We start from the raw sequence: 17,849 nt of genomic DNA on the forward strand, positions 1-17,849 counted from the left end.
AGGGGCCATAACTCTGGAACCCATTATGGGATCTGGCCGGTTCAACAAAGGAACTGAGATCTTATGGCAACACAAGTTTTGTGCAAGTTTGATTAAATTCAAATCATAAATGAAGCTGCTATTGTGCAGACAAGGTCAAAATAGCTAATTCTGGCCCTTTCAGGGGCCATACCTCTGGAACCTATAACGGAATCTAGCCAGTTCAAGAAAGGAACCAAGGTCTTATAGTGATACAAGTTGTGTGCAAGTTTGATTAAAATAAAATCATAAATGAAGCTGCTATTGTGCAGACAAGGTCAAAATAGCTGATTTTGGCCCTTTCAGGGGCCATAACTCTGGAACCCATAATGGGATCTGGCCAGTTCAAGAAAGGAACCGAGATCTTATGGTGATACAAGTTGTGTGCAAGTTTGGTTAAAATAAAATCATAAATGAAACCACTATCGTGCAGACAAGAAATTGTTGACGGACGGACAGACGAAGGGTGATCACAAAAGCTCACCTTGTCACTATGTGACAGGTGAGCTAAAAATGAATTATAATACACAAAAGTTTCAAATGGGTACCATTGTTGCAATATTTTGCCGGCCACTGCAGTTGTTGGTACTATTCATTTTGAGGAAAAGATTCATTATTTATGAATTTTTTTGTGAATTGAAACTTTCTAAGGTATGATTTTATGAACTTTGTGAAAAACTCTTACATTTTAAAGTCAACTTAATCCATTAAATATAAAAACAAGAGCTGTCTGTTGATAGTGCGCTCGACTATTCGAAGCATTGATAGAAGTATAGGGTGAAAATATTACCCGAGATTTTCAGACAAAAGAAAAGGAACAGATAAGACAAAGAATGTACCGGCATTTGTGGATTTGGATAAGTCTTGCACTATATGTGACCATGTTGGTAAGCAAGTGTTCAAAGTTTCAAAGCCATATATCATCAAAGTTTCAAAGCCATGTAAACAGTTAATAGACAAAATATTGAATGGTTTGCGAAACCTAACTAATTTCTGATGTCCAGAAAAGGGCCAAAACTGAGCTAAAGTCCTTGTCCTAGGTAAGCAGACTATCACTATGAAGGTAAACAAGTGGTCAAAGTTTCAAAGCCACATGACAAACAGGTTAAGCATAATATAGACTGGTATGAAAATCTTCACTGATTTCTAAGTCCAAAAAGGGCCATAATTTAGCCAAAATAGTTGACAGAGTTATGTACTCTTGCCTACAGATGGGAATCATGATGATAAATAAGTGTTAAAAGTTTCAAAACCACATGTCAAATAGCTTTGACAAAACGTTGACTTACAAGTATGAAAACTGAACCAATTTCCAAGTCCAAAAAGGGCCATAATTCAGCCAAAATAGTTGACAGAGTTATTTACTCTTGCCTACAGATGGAAATCATGATGATAAATAAGTGTTCAAAGTTTCAAAGCCACATGTCAAACAGTTTTGACAAAACATGGACTTGTACAAAAACTGAACCAATTTCCAAGTCAAAAAAGGGCCATAATTCAGCCAAAATAGTTGACAGAGTTATGTACTCTTGCCTACAGATATAAATCATGATGATAAACAATTGTTCAAACTTTCAAAGCCACATGTCAAATGGTTTTGACAAAACATGAACTTGTACCAATTTCCAAGTCCACAAAGGGCTATAATTCAGTCAAAATAGTTGACAGAGTTATGTACAATGTACTCTTGCTGACAGATAGAGACTGTTATAATAAACAAGTGATTAAAGTTTCAAAGCCATATGTCAAACACTACACAAAATGTGAACTGGTATGAAAAACTTAACCAAGATTTCTAAGTCAAAAGGGGCCATAATTCAGCCAAAATCCTTGAAAGAGTTATGTACTCTTGCCTAAAACTGGACATGGTGATGGTAAACAAGCATTGAAAGTTTCAAAGCTTTATCTCAAAAGACTTTGTTAAAAAGTGGACTGGTACGAAAAACTTAACCAAGGTGAGACGCCGACGCCGTGGTGAGTAGGATAGTTCTACTTATTCTTCGAATAGTCAAGCTAAAAATTGATCCTAAAATTAACAAGAGCTGTCCGTAAGACAGCGCGCTCCACTATTCGCGGAATTGACAGGAAAATGAATATATGTCTCAGTAAGAAACCTCTACTTTAAAAGGAAGAATTCAGGGGTCCTGAAATAAGCTGTCCGAGTTGTCCGATTCGTGGATTCCTCGGTCCGGACAAGCAGTTTTTAGAAGCTGACTTGTCCGGGGACAAGTAAAATTTCCGTGGTAAACATTTTATGACCGCGAAACTAATCGGCGTCATCTGTGATTTCCGCATGCCTAAAGGCAATATCTAATCTGTTTGTGATCATTTATGACCCTTATCAAAACAATTGACTCGAAAAATTAAATTTTGGCTACTAAATTTTTTTACATAGCGCCAACCTAGCTAATCGATTTTCTGAAAATCAAAAATGAAAGTAGATAACAGGAATCCCCAGACTGGCACTCATTTTCAACTTCACGGTATAATTTTCCAATAATGATCATTAAATGTAGTAAACCAGTCCACGTGTCTATAGCAACAGTCAATCACCCATTAGATTGCAAATGCATGGCTGCATACATTTTTCGAGATGCAGAGAACTTTGGATGTTTTTTTTTTCACTAAAACTTTGCCATCCTCAAGTAATGCATCAAATCAGAACCAGTGCAGTATTCAGTGAATGTTATGGGACCAGGGTAGAAATTCTAGGCAAACTGAGATTATTTTTGTCAATGGCATGTGTTCAAGTGTTCTTAATTATTCTCTACTCACTAAACTTGCTAGTCATAACATATTTTCAAGTGGATGTTCTAGTCACTTAGCTTGCTAGTCATAACATATTTTCAAGTGGATGTTCTAGTCACTTAGCTTACTAGCTATAATGTATTTTCAAATGGATGGTTCTAGTCATAACATAAAAACTTTATATAAGTCAAAATAGAAGACAACAGAAGTGTAATATGTTTGTATTATTTGTTTATTTAGTAATGATAATGCTGATCCTTTCCTTTTTAAACTAAAAAGTATGGACAAGTTCTTCTTTGGTACAGACAAGTGGATTTGTAGACTCTGAAAATATTTCAGGACCCCTGAAGATACACCAAGGGGCATAATTCTGTCAAGAACACAAATTAGAGTTATTGGGATTGTCACCACACATGCAGATGATGATGGTAAAGATATATTTTGAGTTTCAAGTCATTATCTTATATAGTACTAAAGTTATGTTCAGACTAGATGCCCACGGGCAACATGTCGAGCCCATCAGCTGTCAAAACGACTGGGAGTTGCACACGACACTCTGTCTCATTGAGTCATTGAGGCAAACATTTATGCCAAATAAAAAAAAAATTGCAAAAAGTTACAATATAAGTTATTTGTAGTAACAACATAGGGATGAAATCTAAAAAAAAAAAAAAAAAAAAAAAATAAAAAATTCTCAGTCCACACAAAAATCCTTACCAGTAGAGATAGGTCAAAATACACCTCAAAATTGGATGTAACATGCATGTTGTACTACAGAAAAGTGGTCTTGATTTTTCTCTATGACCAGTAATAAAACAAGACGCTGTCACAGGAGACAGCGTGCTCGACTATTTCGATGCTGGATAGTGAAACTGGGTACATCTGAGAAAACTGGAGCTGTGAATGGAGTGTTTATTAACTCCAATGGTGGGTGAAGATATTGCACAATAGCCTGAGTCTGTGTCAAAAATATTAAGTAATAAAAGAAGTACAGATAAAGTGTATCAAAACACTACACCAGTACAGCCTAAGCAAAAAGGGGGCATAATTAATTAAATATTGGTGCAAGAGTTATGCATCTTGTATCATATGATGTGGGCGATGATGTGGAACAACTACTTCAAGTTTGAATCAAATACATTTCATAATAACTGAGATACATGTATAGTGAAAATGCATCAAAATTAACTTTTAATTCTAAGTAAAAGGGGGCATAATTCATGACAAATTGGTGCCAGAGTTATGCACCTTGTGTTAAATGGTGTGGGTGATGATGTTGAACAACTATTTTAAGTTTGAATCAAATCCATTCAGTAATAACAGAGATAAAGTAAAAGTGCATCAAAACTTTAACCTGAAATTCTTAGTAAAAAGGGGGAATAATTCATGAAAAATTGGTGCCAGAGTTATGCATCTTGTGCCAAATGGTGTGGGTGATGATGTTTAACAACTATTTTAAGTTTGAATCAAATCCATTCAGTAATAACAGTGATAGAGTGAAAGTGCATCAAAACTTTAACCTGATATTCTAAGTAAAAAGGGGGAATAATTCATGAAAAATTGGTGCCAGAGTTATGCACCTTGTGACATATGGCATGGGTGATGATGTTGAACAACGATTTGCATCAAAACTTTAACCTGAAAGTCTAAGTAAAAAGGGGGAATAATTCATAAAAAAGTTGTGCCAGAGTTATGTATCTTGTGTCATATGATGTGGGTGATGATGTTAAACAAGTATTTCAAGTCTGAATCAAATCCATCAGTAATAACAGAGATAGAGTGAAAGTGCATCAAAACTTTAACCTTAAAAACTAAGTGAAAAGGGGAGATAAATCATGAAATATTGGTGCCAGAGTTATTGCCCTTATGTCAGATGATGTGGGAACTATTTCAAGTTTGAATCAAATCCATCAAGTAATTACAGAGATAAGTTGAAAAAAGAGAAAGTGTAAAAAAACTTTAACCAAGGTGGGGACGCGGAAAGACACCGACGTAGGTCGAGTAGGATAGCTCTCCTTATACTTCGTATAGTCAAGCTAAAAAGTTACAATATAAGCTATTTATAGTAACAACAAAGGGAAGTAATTCTAGATTTTTGCGCATGACACTCGGTCTCATGATGGTGAACAATTGTGCCAGGTTATATCAAAATCCCTCTATGCATGAAAAAGAAATGCTCCGGACAATGTCATTCTTGTATCTGACCTTTGACCTCTATGTATGACCTTGACCTTAGACCTAAGCACCTGGTTTTTGCGCATGACACTCCGTCTCATGGTTGTGAACATTTGTGCCAAGTTACATCAAAATCCCTCCATGCATGAAGAAGAAATGCTCCGGACAAAGTTGTCATTCTTGTATCCTTTGACCTCTAAGTGTGACCTTGACCTTAGACCTAGGGACCTAATTCTTGCGCATGACACTCCATCTTATGATGGTGAACAATTGTGCCAAGTTACATCAAAATCCCTCCACGCTGAAGAAGAAATGCTCCGGACAAAGTCATTATTGAATTTGACCTTGACCTGTAAGTGTGACCTTGACCTTTAAGATAGGAACCTGAGGTTTGCACATGACACTTCGTCTCACTAAGGTTTACATTCATGCCAAATATAAACAAGATTGCTCCATGCATGTCAAAGTTATGGACCGGACAAACAAATCCGGACGGACGCACACACGCACGTACACACATGCATGCACATACACTGAACAGCCATTTGGACAACTATGTCTTCGCTTCCGCAAGTGGGCTCGACAAAAAAGAAGTCTGTTAAAAAATTTATGTATGAAAGGGGCATAATTTGGTCAAAAATACAAACAGAGTTATGGGGATTGTTACCACACACGCAGATGATGATGATAAAGATACATTTTAAGTTTCAAGTCTTTATCTTATATTGCATTAAAGTTATATCCAGAAAGCGAAGATTGCAAAAAAAAAAACTTTAAGTACAAAAGGGGCATAATTCTGTCAAAAATATACAATTAGAGCTATGGGTTTGTAACGGTAACCACACATGCAGATGATGATTATAAAGAAATATTTTTAATTTCAGGTCATTATCTTTTAAAGTACCAAAGATATGTCTATAAACGAAGTTTTTGAAAAAATTTAACATGAAAATAATTCCAAGTATAACAACTTTGTGACCTTGACCTTTGGTATAATTGGCCCAGCCCCTGCACATACTTTGTTTGTATGCTGGACAATGTTTATGTGAACTTACAGTAAGATATAAGCAATAGTAACAAAGATATGACAGAAAAACAAAGGTTAACGAAAAACTTTAACCTTAAAAATAACCCAAGTATAACACCTTGGTGACCTTGACCAGGGGTCCTGAAATATTTTCAGTGTCTACTTGTCCACGGACAAGTTGGGCCCACAAATCCACTTGTCTGACCAAAGAAGAACTTGTCCGTACTTTTTAGTTTAAAAAGGAAAGGATCAGCATTATCATTACTAAATAAACAAATAATACAAACATACACTTTTGTTGACTTCTATTTTGACTTATATGACTAGAACCATCCATTTGAAAATATGTTATAACTAGCAAGCTAAGTGACTAGAACATCCACTTGAAAATATGTTATGACTAGCAAGCTAAGTGACTAGAACATCCACTTGAAAATAATTTATGTTATGACTAGCAAGTTTAGTGAGTAGAGAATAATTAAGAACACTTGAACACATGCCATTGACAAAAATAATCTCAGTTTGCCTAGAATTTCTACCCTGGTCCCGTAACATTCACTAAATACTGCACTGGTTCTGATTTGATGCATTACTTGAGGATGGCGAAGTTTTAGTGAAAAAAACATCCAAAGTTCTCTGCATCTCGAAAAATGTATGTCGCCATTTGCAATCTAATGCGTGATTGACTGTTGCTATAGACACGTTGACTGGTTTACTACATTTAATGAGCATTATTGGAAAATTATACCGTGAAGTTGAAAATGAGTGCCAGTCTGGGGATTCCTGTTATCTACTTTCATTTTTGATTTTCAGAAAATCGATTATCTAGGTTGGTGCTATGTAAAAAAATTTAGTAGCCAAACTTGCGGCTTAATTTTTCGAGTCGATTGTTTTGATAAGGGTCATAAATGATCACAAACAGATTAGATATTGCCTTTAGGCATGCGGAAATCACAGATGACGCCAATTAGTTTTGTTTTCATAAAATGTTTACCACAGAAATTTTACTTGTCCCCGGACAAGCCAGCTTCTAAAAACTGCTTGTCCGGACCGGGGAATCCACGAATCGGACAACTCGGACAGCTTATTTCAGGACCCCTGCGGCTTGACCTTATGTATAATGGGCCCAGTCCCTGCACATATTTTGTTTGTATGCTGGACAATGTTTATGTAAAGTTAAAGTAAGATATAAGCAATAGTATCAAAGAAATGACAGAAAAACAAAGGTTGCTGAAAAACTTTAACCTTAAAAATAACCTAAGTATAACACCTTGGTGACCTTGACCTTGGTTATAATGGGCTCAGCCCCTACATATATTTTGTTTGTATACTGGATAATGATTATGTGAAGTCACAGTAAGATATAAGCAATAGTAACAGAGATATGGCAGAAAAACAAAGGTTGCAGAAAAACTTTAACCAAGAAAAATCACGCCGACGCCAACGCCTGGGCGAGTAGAATAGCCCCCCTATTCTCTGAATATGGGAGCTAATAAGTAACCATGTGCTATAAACTTCCTAATCCCATCATACTGATCATTACTTTCTCATGTGAGTCAGTGCGCAGAAGTTGCAGTTCGGCCTAGTTAGGTAAACAAATGGGGTTATGCCATAACTTAATGGGTGCAACCATCAGAATAAAAAATTGCATCAGTTTACTTAATAATGGTAGCCAGAACTTGGTACACACTGACTTAGGAGTTGTTACTCATTGACATGGTACAATCTAATCTAACCATGGTACACACTGACCAGCTGTAGCAAACATTGAACTGCACTGTTGATTATTGGTTTGGTTTATTATATACTGCATATACCAATATCCACCACCTGGCCTGATTTGACACTTAACATGAAAATTACTTGACAATTTTTCTCTAAATTTCTATACTCAATGTGCTTTGTCTTTTAGAAAAACTATTTCATAAAACTGGAAATATATAGTGGAATGTCTTTCTTTTTATTTTACTGTGATCATAAAAATCAAAGAATTTAGCTAAGGTGCATTGTATTGCATTGTACAGGTAAATTACCGTAATTTCTGCCTCTTGGATAGGCACACCCTCTAGAGAGGTATTTTTCTTTATATGAACTGTGCTCATTAAGTGCTTTTATTTACAAGTGCACACTACATGTATATACAAATGTCTGACAGGTGCAGACTAGAAGAGACAGATATTCAGATAAAAGGGAATCCGGGTACCAGACCCTAGCTCTTTTTGAATAGACCCCTTGGTTCATTAACATGCCCAGTGTATAGCACCAATACACCCAAGGATTGCCTGGGTTTCTGACTAGTACACCTCTAGTTGGGTGGGAAACACTGAAAAGCATTTCTGAAAATTCCCTAGGCATAGAGCTCCCGGGGACCGAACCCCAGATCTCTGAAATTGGAAAGCCAGCTAGCAAACCACTGAGATGTTTCGTCCACCCTTGCTTGTCATAGTGCGGTGCTTGTCATAATGGTTTATCTTTGCAATTTTCCTCAATTAATTTTAAATAATTAATTTTCAATTAAGTTGTTTATTTTTACCATGTCTTCGTATTTGGTTAGACCTAATGTGAAACAGAACTATTCTCATTACCTGAGATCAATAAAAGAACTTCCTGTGATTGAAAGTTAAAATTCAAGGTAATAGTTACATTGTATATGCCAGAATATGCTATTTTAAAAGGAAGTGGCTATTCGTACCGCTCTCCCATACGAATAGTGAAATAACCAGCAAGTGGCTATTCGTACGGCAGTTAAGTATTACATTTTACTGAAGTCATTCAACTGATATATTTTTCAACAGATTTTTTTAATTTTCACTCGCAAGTATTTCAGAAGTATTTAAAACTCTTTAATCCCAGGAAAATGTGATCGCAAATTCAATTAATAATAATTGCAACTCATACAAAATTGGAAGCTTTTATCAAATTTGCATTTCCCGGGACCAATGAATTAAAAGAATAAACTTACTGTTTTCTTAAGTATTTAAGACATGGATTGCGCTCGTGAAAAAAGTTGCCGTTACATTATGTTTTTTTTTAATATTTTAAGCGATAAAACCAATAACTTCACATGACTGTGTACTGTGATTCATCCTCCATTATTTTTGGTCCTTCAAAGTTTTGTCATTTAGATTGCCAGTCACAAATATAAAACAATCTGAACGTTGAAATATTTTGACTAGATGATTAATTTTTGCACAAAAAGTCTAAAGCCAAGATATAAATAAATCAAACAATATAACAATTTGTCCATGTATAATGACAATTATCAGTATTACTAACTTTGTGTGATACTTTTGATGAAGCACTTGATGGAAATTGTGATAAACCAAAATTAGATAATGCTAATCAACTTCTTCTTGTAAGAAATTTATCAAAACCTGTATTGTAAGGATATAGTACTTTTTATCCAGAGAAAATACTATTACTCCATGCTTTCTGGAATGAAAGCAAACCAACACATGTAACATCCTTAATAAATTTCATGGTGAATTCCAAGGACGTTTTCGTCCTTGTAAAATTGTATTGATATTTCATCGTTTTTTTAATTCATGTTTGCAGCTTCGTTTTTTATCAAGTTTTTCATATTAATGTTTAAAGTGGTATTATTGGCTTTTATTAACATAACTGTAATCTTTTTAGTTTTCCCCAATTAATATGATTAAGATAGTTTTATTGTCCAACATCGGGAAACTCGGAAAACATGGAAGAACATTATGGTTAGATTATCTCTCATGTAATTAGATATTCGATTCAATTTTTATTCTAGTATAGTAATATATAAACTACTTACATAAAAATAGAAAGAATGTAAAATAATTATGTATATAAAACACTAATGAAAATGCTATAAACTAGCTAATTATCCAAAGTAGTACAACTTCAAATAGAAATAAGCATTATTTTGACGATCAGACAACCTTATCAAATGTAAATATTTCTGACTTCTTTTTATATATGTCATAGCATAAAGGTTAATTCTCTATAGATAAATAAAAAAATTAACTTAATTGCTTTAAGTGTATTTAAGTTCTAAGCACTTTTATGATTTCCACGTTCCCAAAAATGCCACATTTTCACATAGAAAAATATGCTATTTTGATGATCAGATTACCTTATTAAATGTAAATATTTTCTTTTTTTTTTACATACATCTTTGCATAGAGGTTCCATTATAGATACCGTTAACAAATAAATAAATTGCTTTAAAAAAATTAAGTTCTCAGCCATGGCTACTTATCCAAAATGCTGCTACTTCACATAAAAAAATCCTTATTTTGGGTACCAAATTAATGCATCAAATATAAGTTTTTCTATTTATTTTTGAATATACAGTATTGGAGTATAGGATTTTTCCATATTAAATAAACTTTACAACCCTTATTATACAACATATTATAATATGGAGAGGGGGAACTGTCACCCTTACATAACATTGTGGGGGGAATTGTCCGGGAGTGAATTGTCTTGGGGGGGGGGGGGGGGAATTGTCTTGGGGGGGAATCATCTTGGGGGGGAATAGTCTGACAACCTAAAAATTATCCAAATTATCCGAAATATATGACACTTTCACATAATCATTTTATATACCAAGCAAATCGTTTCACAACTCTAGCAAATATAATTAGATTTAAAGAAAACATTTTTAATTCGTTGATTATAAATATATATAAACCTATTTGCTCCTGTAAAATCAATTGTCCATTTGTGAAATTTCTTGCTTCTGGACGCCATCTTGGGTAAGGACTTACCCACTGACCAAACTCCAACACAGTGTTACTTCCCCTTATGCGATACAGTAGATTGTTTGACAATATTCTAGACTGGCATCGGTCGTTAGAGTCATTTGGCCATAAAATCAATCCTCTTTGATAGCACTTTCTGAAAAAAAAACAATATCTCTAACCTCTGACTCTAGAGCTGAGCCTAGAGAGAAAATGGTTTTCTTAGAAAATATCATTGTCAGTAGATCTAAACTTTAACTTTATTACAGATAACTTGATCTCAGCAGACTTTGTAAGTCTAACAATATTCCTGCGCGGAGGTTGGTGTAAACATCATTTTCACGGAAAATTAACATAAAAATAAACAATACACTGACTGCTCTTAACGACTTACAAGTTAACTGTTAGATTCCCATATGAAATTGGGAAAACAAACAAAAAATACATTTTTTTTCTGCTTTTATATTGTTCGCTTTCATGGTTGACAAAGTAAGCCAGTGGGAGCCACCGTGTTCTGGAGTACGTTCTGTTAACAATCTGTATGAAATTATCATATGCAAATAAAGAATATTTTTTTCTTCGTCCTTAAGTTTAAGGTTTCTAATTTCTAACCAATCTGGTCCTCTGACAGACGTGCAAAATGTAAGATTTTCGGGCCGACTTTGGCGACTCGGATTTTGCCTGCATATCATGCTAGGACGGTTCTAAAATACCACGCACTGACCCACTTTCAAATCTAAGTACGGAAACGGCCAGAAACACTACTCTCAAAAATCGTCATTTCTCTACAAGTAGCTACCTGTGCAAAATTAGAATTTAGCGACCCGGATTGTTTGCTTGCATTTCATGCTAGGACGATCCTAGAGCACCAAGCACTGACCTACTTTCAAATAAAAGTACGGAAACGGAAAGGAACACTACCCTCAAAAATCGTCATTTCTCTACAGGTATATATATAGCTACCTTTGCAAATTTCGACTTTTGGGTCGACTTTGGCGATCCGGATTTTTTGCCTGCATTTCGTGATAGGAAGGTCTTAGAAAAGCACTGACCCACAATGAAATATAAGTACGGAAACGGCCAGCAACACTACTCTCAAAAATCGTCATTTCTCCACAGGTGCTAGCTACCTGTGCAAAGTTCGACTTTCGGGTCGACTTTGACGACCCGGATTTTTCGCCTGCATTTTTAGAACACCAAGCACTGACCCACCTTCAAATATAAGTATGGAAACGCCCAGGAACACTATCCTAAAAATCGTCATTTCTCTACAGGAAGCTACCTAGGCAAAATTCGAAGTTTGTATCGGCTTTAGCGACCGGGAATTTGTGCCTTCATTTCTTACTAGGAAGGTCCTAGAACACCAAACACTGACCTACTTTAAAATATAAGTTCGGAAACGGCACTGAACAGTACCTTCAAAAATCGCCATTTCTCTACAGGAAGCTACATGTGTGAAATTCGACTTTGGGTCGACTTTATCGGTCCAGATTTTTTACCTGCATTTCATTCTAGGAAGGTCCTAGAACACCAAGCACCTACCCACTTTTCAATATAAGCATGGAAATGGCCAGGAACACTACCCTGAAAAATAGGCATTTCTCCTACCTGTGCAAAATTCGACTTTCGGATCGACTTTAGCGATCCGTATGTTTTGCCTGTATTTCATGCTAGGACGGTCCTATAACACCAAGCATCGACCAACTTTAAAATGTAAGTACGTAAACAGCCAGAAACACTTTTTTCAAAAATCGGAATTTTTCTACCTGTGCAAAAATTCGACTTTTGGGTCGACTTTGGCGATTTGAGGGTAGTGTTCTTGGCCGTAACCGTACTTATATTTGATAGTGGCTCATTGCTTGGTGTTCTAGGACCGTCCTAGCACGAAATGCAGGTAAAAAATCAGGGTCGCCAACGTCGACCCAAATGTCGAATTTTGCACAGGTAGCTATACCTGTAGAGAAATGACGATTATTTCGGTAGTGTTCCTGGCCGTTTCCATACTTATATTTGAATGTGGGTCAGTGCTCGGTGTTCTAGGATCGTCCTAGCATGAAATGCAGGCAAAAATTCGGATATCCAATATCGGCGCAAAAGTCGAATTTCGCACAGGTAGCTACCTGAAGAGAAATGAAGATTTTTTAGGGTAGTGTTCCTGACCGTTTTCGTACTTATATTATATATTGCGTATTATATTTGGAATATGCTGAATTTTATACTAAATAAAATGTCGAAACGGAACCCTATAACATTAACTTCGGCGCATTCTACCTTAAAATTTGTATAGAAATACACCGTCACGTCGTGGTGTTCTATTAAATTTGCGTATGATGATTTTTAAAGTGTTATTTTTTTCTTGCGAATAATCCTCCATGAACACATACCATTTTTATTCCACTTATTTAATTAAGATACCTTAAAATATGTTAGACTTTTTTATAAATAGATCTGATGGTACCCATTAAACAAATCTGAAAAAAAGATCTGTAAACTGTTACGTAATATTCTTGTATTTCAGCTCTACTTGAAAAATAAAAAGTTGTGAGTTTGTAAGCTCTTTAGGATTCTTTTGCCCTAATTAAGTTCCATGTGCGTACCCCTTCTCCGCCGGAAAATTGTGTTCATTTTACATAGCTGATAGAAGCAATGTACCATTCCTTAAAATCAAAGTCATTTCAACAATACATTATTTATGCCTCTTGCTCTGCATAACATTTGGAATAAGTGAATGTGCGGATGAACAAATGTCAGATTGTATGGCATAAACATGTGTTTGTAGTTCCATTGTCCTTACTATATTTGTCCTGTTTTACCCATGTTTTGTCACAAGGTAAGGTATGTACATCATGGATTCATGGACTGTGTACGTAAGAGAACATTATTCTTCCCATGTGTACAAAAAGTATTAAAGTTGCCGAAATTGGGATTCACTCCAAACCAGTATAACTTTGATGGGCATTTTAGAATGGACAAAACATGTGAGGATATTCAGAAACTGTATTTGATACGAGTCTTTTGTGTACGGCTAAGATAATTAGCGAAATTGGCAGTTTGTAAATAACAGGATAATGTGTATTTACAACAAATTTCTGAGGATAGAAGCTGTCCGAAGCAATTACTGTTGTATCACACACAGGATTAAATTTCCATGATGTAACACTAGATGTGAAGTCCAAATTGAATTTATTGTTATACCACCTGTTCATCATGTAACTGCTAACCAGTTACTGCTGATATATGTGCACAATTTTAAGGATCGCAGCAAAACTTTGTTCTAATCACCAATCATTATTAGATGACAATGTTATAAATAATGAGATATTGATGTTCATCTTGAGAAAAAATGTCTTGCGGAAACTCTTCCTAATGACCTTTCCAAGATTTATTTACACAATCTAACTGTCATATCGGCTGTCAAGTTTGCAAACTGGGGCAATACAGAGCCTCAAACATGGTCTTCTGGTGTTTTAATGGACACTTATGATTAAAAGTATTAAATTTTATGAATTACTGTCGCTTCACAGTGACAAAAATGCCCCTAAACAGAGAAAAAAAGCCCGATTTGAAATTTTGAAATCAGTCTGCAAAAGCTAAAGCGAGCGGAAGCTGATTTTCATTTTTTTTTATTCTGGAAAAAAATGGAGCGGGTAATCCGTTGACCAAGTAATCAATTTGGTGTGGCTTTACAGATATTCATTTAGATCTATGAACATCTTAATAACCCATTGATTATATATGCCTGTAACGTACAGCAATCTCTCTTTTTCGGAAAACGTACTGGGGTCAAAATACGCTATGTTTAATATAACACTGCTTACCCGTGCAAATGGGCAATTAAATGTGATGTGCCTCGGAGAGCCATAGGAACAGCTAAACGGAGACTCTTTGATTAGGCGCTAAGCATAAGATAAAGGCCAGGAGATTCTCACGAGTATTATCATGGCCGTAAACAGAAAATTGCGATTTTGTTGTAAATAATAGAATTGGGCTTTCTGTGAAAGAAAATAAAACATGGTCTAAAAGAAAGAAAGGCGAAGAACAGGCAACAGACTTGCCAACAGGCAGCCCATTACTATTAACACAAAATTAGAACGTAAGGAGGACACATGTATTAATGCGTATATGAAATATGGGGGGCCTCCCCAGGGAAAAAGGAAAATAATAGTAGTGAGGTCTGAGGTGTTTTTGGAGGGACTGGAGGCTCTGAAAACGATTTATTTGAACCATTAATTTTATTTCAAATCTCCGTTATTAATGTTTATTAGGTAAAGCTTTATTATGTGTCTAAATTTTATTTTTGCTATTCGATTTTGAGATGCAAAATAGATAGGTTCCAGGCCGCCGACTCTGTAGTTACCGAGTGCTTGGTTTTGCTATCTAGGCATAGTAAGCTAGTCGCACAGAAACGTTAAATGTTTGTAAAAGCAATAGCTAACTTTTATCGTGATATCATATTTATGTTATGCATGTTCTTTAGTTTAGTTGTCATTAAAGTGTACTGCCAGACACCTACTCGTCCTCTGGGCAAATAGGTCTACAACTGTAGCTGCATTCAGTTCTCTGTCTCTGTGAACATTCAATAGACCCAGAGGCGTCTCATGCTACTGAGCGATCGTTTTTCTGAGACAGTCGATACTGGCATCGCAAGCAATAGATGGAAACACCGAGCAACATTTGGGTACAGGTCTTCCGGCAGATCGATCAGTATGCTTTCCAGGGACGGCGTTGGTGGAATCTGAGTATGCTCATACCGGGTTTTAAACGTTGACATTTTTCAACAAATGTTTCTCTGTTGACGGTCAGGTCTTCCTGTGCTGCTGTGAAGTTTGCTCGGCTCGTTGGTCAGTAAGATCATGTATGCGCTTTGGCAGAAGGTTCTGTGTGGCATACCTCTCATTTCCATGTAAAAGTCGTGTCTGAAGTTCCGTCAGTAAATGGTCAACAAACGGAAGATACATGTTGACCCATCAGTATGGTTCCTTAAGGTGTAAGGTAAACATCCCAGTATGTTCCGTAGATTCTACTATTTTTGCGAATAGATCTCCTTTTATCTACCTGCCTGGAAATCCGAACTGGTGTACAACATCCCATTTGGAGGTAAATATCGTTTTCTTAGCCGAATCAGTCAGCGGTAGAGTTTCCTCGGCAAACACATCCAGGTATGGTGGGTTTATGGTGATGTTATTGTTTGACGCCATTTTAATTTTTACCGCTCATAAACTTTTCAAGAAGGATAACTCTCACATACTCGATTAAATTTTGTAAAGACAGCTTTAAGTTACCTTTCTTGGTTTCAAATATATAATTACGTCAAACAATGGCACAGATTTAGTTGAATGTTACCTAGAACCAAGATCTAGATCTACAAGATCAGATCAATTTACGACATTGAGTAGATAATAAAGATTTAGAAATCTACAATTCCATTAAGGTCTAAACGCCCTTAGCTTTCGACTTTGATGCCATTTTTGGCCATATTTATTTTTCTTGGCTCGTGATAAAAGATAAACATACGTTTTAGACCAGTCATCTCCAGATAACACTAGGTGCAATTTTAGCTATTCTTTGCCTCAAAATTTAATATACTGAAACAGATGTTTTACTTGTTTTTGTCTTAAAAAAAACTGAAAATGTCATAAGATTAAGTGCTATGTATATACTATAAATTCGCTCTGCTTTTCCCGGATTATTATTTCAGTTGTGCTTTTTTAGGATTTTTGCAGTCTGGATTAGTTGCACTTACGAGGAAAACCAGACTACGCATATTTGCGGAAATTTCCAATTTTACCGTTCCCTGTCCTATTTATTGTTCATGTGGAAACTGCATGGCGTGGTTTACTAGTTCCCGTTCTCGCAGCAGAAAGCAGTTCATATGCCAGGTTGTAGGAAACAGCGCCACAATAATAAGTCGCAAAATAAGTCAACTTACGGCATGCTAGTTCCGTTGCACCAGAGGAATGGCCTTTATTTTCTTTATTGTCTCGCATGTAAGCAGGTTTCGCGAAATCTACAAAACTAAATGCTTTCAAAATGTTTTTGACATCATAGAGTAATATCATATAACATTTGCTTTTATTTTGTTACACGTATGCCTCTTTTCAACAATTTTGGTCCAAGTTCTGCATATAAGCAGGTTTCTCTGAAACTAATCGGCTAAGTGCCTTGAAACTCCATACATATCTTTGATATAATGAGATGACCTCACAGAGCAAGTATGAAACTCTTACGTTTAATCTGTCATAGTTATTCCTTTTATAACTCAGAAATGTTGTGCAAGTTTCGCATATAATCATGTTTCTTTGAAACTACTTGACTAAATGTTTAAAATTCTACACACATCTTTGGCATCAGAGATGACATAACACGTCAGGTTTCATAACTCTTACTTTTCGCAAATTTATACCTTTTTCATTAAGAATTTTTCGAGAAAGTTATGTATGAGTACTTCATAAGCCTTTGGAATCATGAAAAGCCATGATGTATGTAAGCTAGTATTAGGCGGAAAGGTTTCAAATTGATGATTATTCACTCAATATCAGTACAGGAAGAAAGTCTGACAACCTATGCTGATCACTTACAGGTTGGAATTATAATTCTTTTTACAAAACAAAGTGAATTTTACTAATATTGCTTTGTTTTCACTGTTTATAAGCTGTTCGATCATTTCTGCAAACAAATGAAGTGTTATAGTAATTAACATATAAGCACTACTAGGAAAATGATTGCAGTTGAAACGTTGTCATCAAATAAAAAGTAAACTTCTTGTTAAAATCTTCTTAAAATGTTGCTCAAAAACAAAAAAAGTCATTGAAACACAGTCATTCAAACATATGCTTCTGATCTGAACCTCGTTATTCCAAAGGCTGCTCATGAAGTCTTATATTCATAAGTTTCTTAAATCTTATACATTAAGATCAAGCAGGTGACTGATCTAGCAAGTAATCAAATAAAGCTAGCTAGTAATCAAATAAAGCCAAAATTTTTTCCAAGTTTTTGTCGGAGGTGTAAGCAGGGTGTTGGGATGGGGTCACAAATCGTATTCTAGGGTATTTACATTATAACACTCTGTCTGTCAAACAATAAATATATATAGCTTAATTTAACTACATGTATAACCAGTCATTCGTCAACTCATTTATTAAGTTTAAAACCATATGCTATGA

At 35.5% G+C, this 17,849-nt stretch overlaps 1 protein-coding gene across 1 annotated transcript in view; it reads right to left on the minus strand.

Moving 5' to 3' along the window:
• LOC123548363 (ER membrane protein complex subunit 4-like) overlaps positions 1–10,774 on the minus strand; it is a 31,676-nt gene extending 20,902 nt beyond the window's left edge. The window contains exon 1 of the mRNA XM_045335560.2: positions 10,638–10,774. Within this exon, the coding sequence (XP_045191495.1) occupies positions 10,638–10,696 (59 nt within the window). The 5' untranslated portion in view covers positions 10,697–10,774. The remainder of the gene's footprint in view (positions 1–10,637) is intronic.
• Positions 10,775–17,849: the final 7,075 nt, after the last annotated feature.

Source organism: Mercenaria mercenaria, chromosome 6, assembly GCF_021730395.1.
Source record: "Mercenaria mercenaria strain notata chromosome 6, MADL_Memer_1, whole genome shotgun sequence".
In the NCBI taxonomy this organism is placed as follows: Eukaryota; Metazoa; Mollusca; class Bivalvia; order Venerida; family Veneridae; genus Mercenaria; species Mercenaria mercenaria.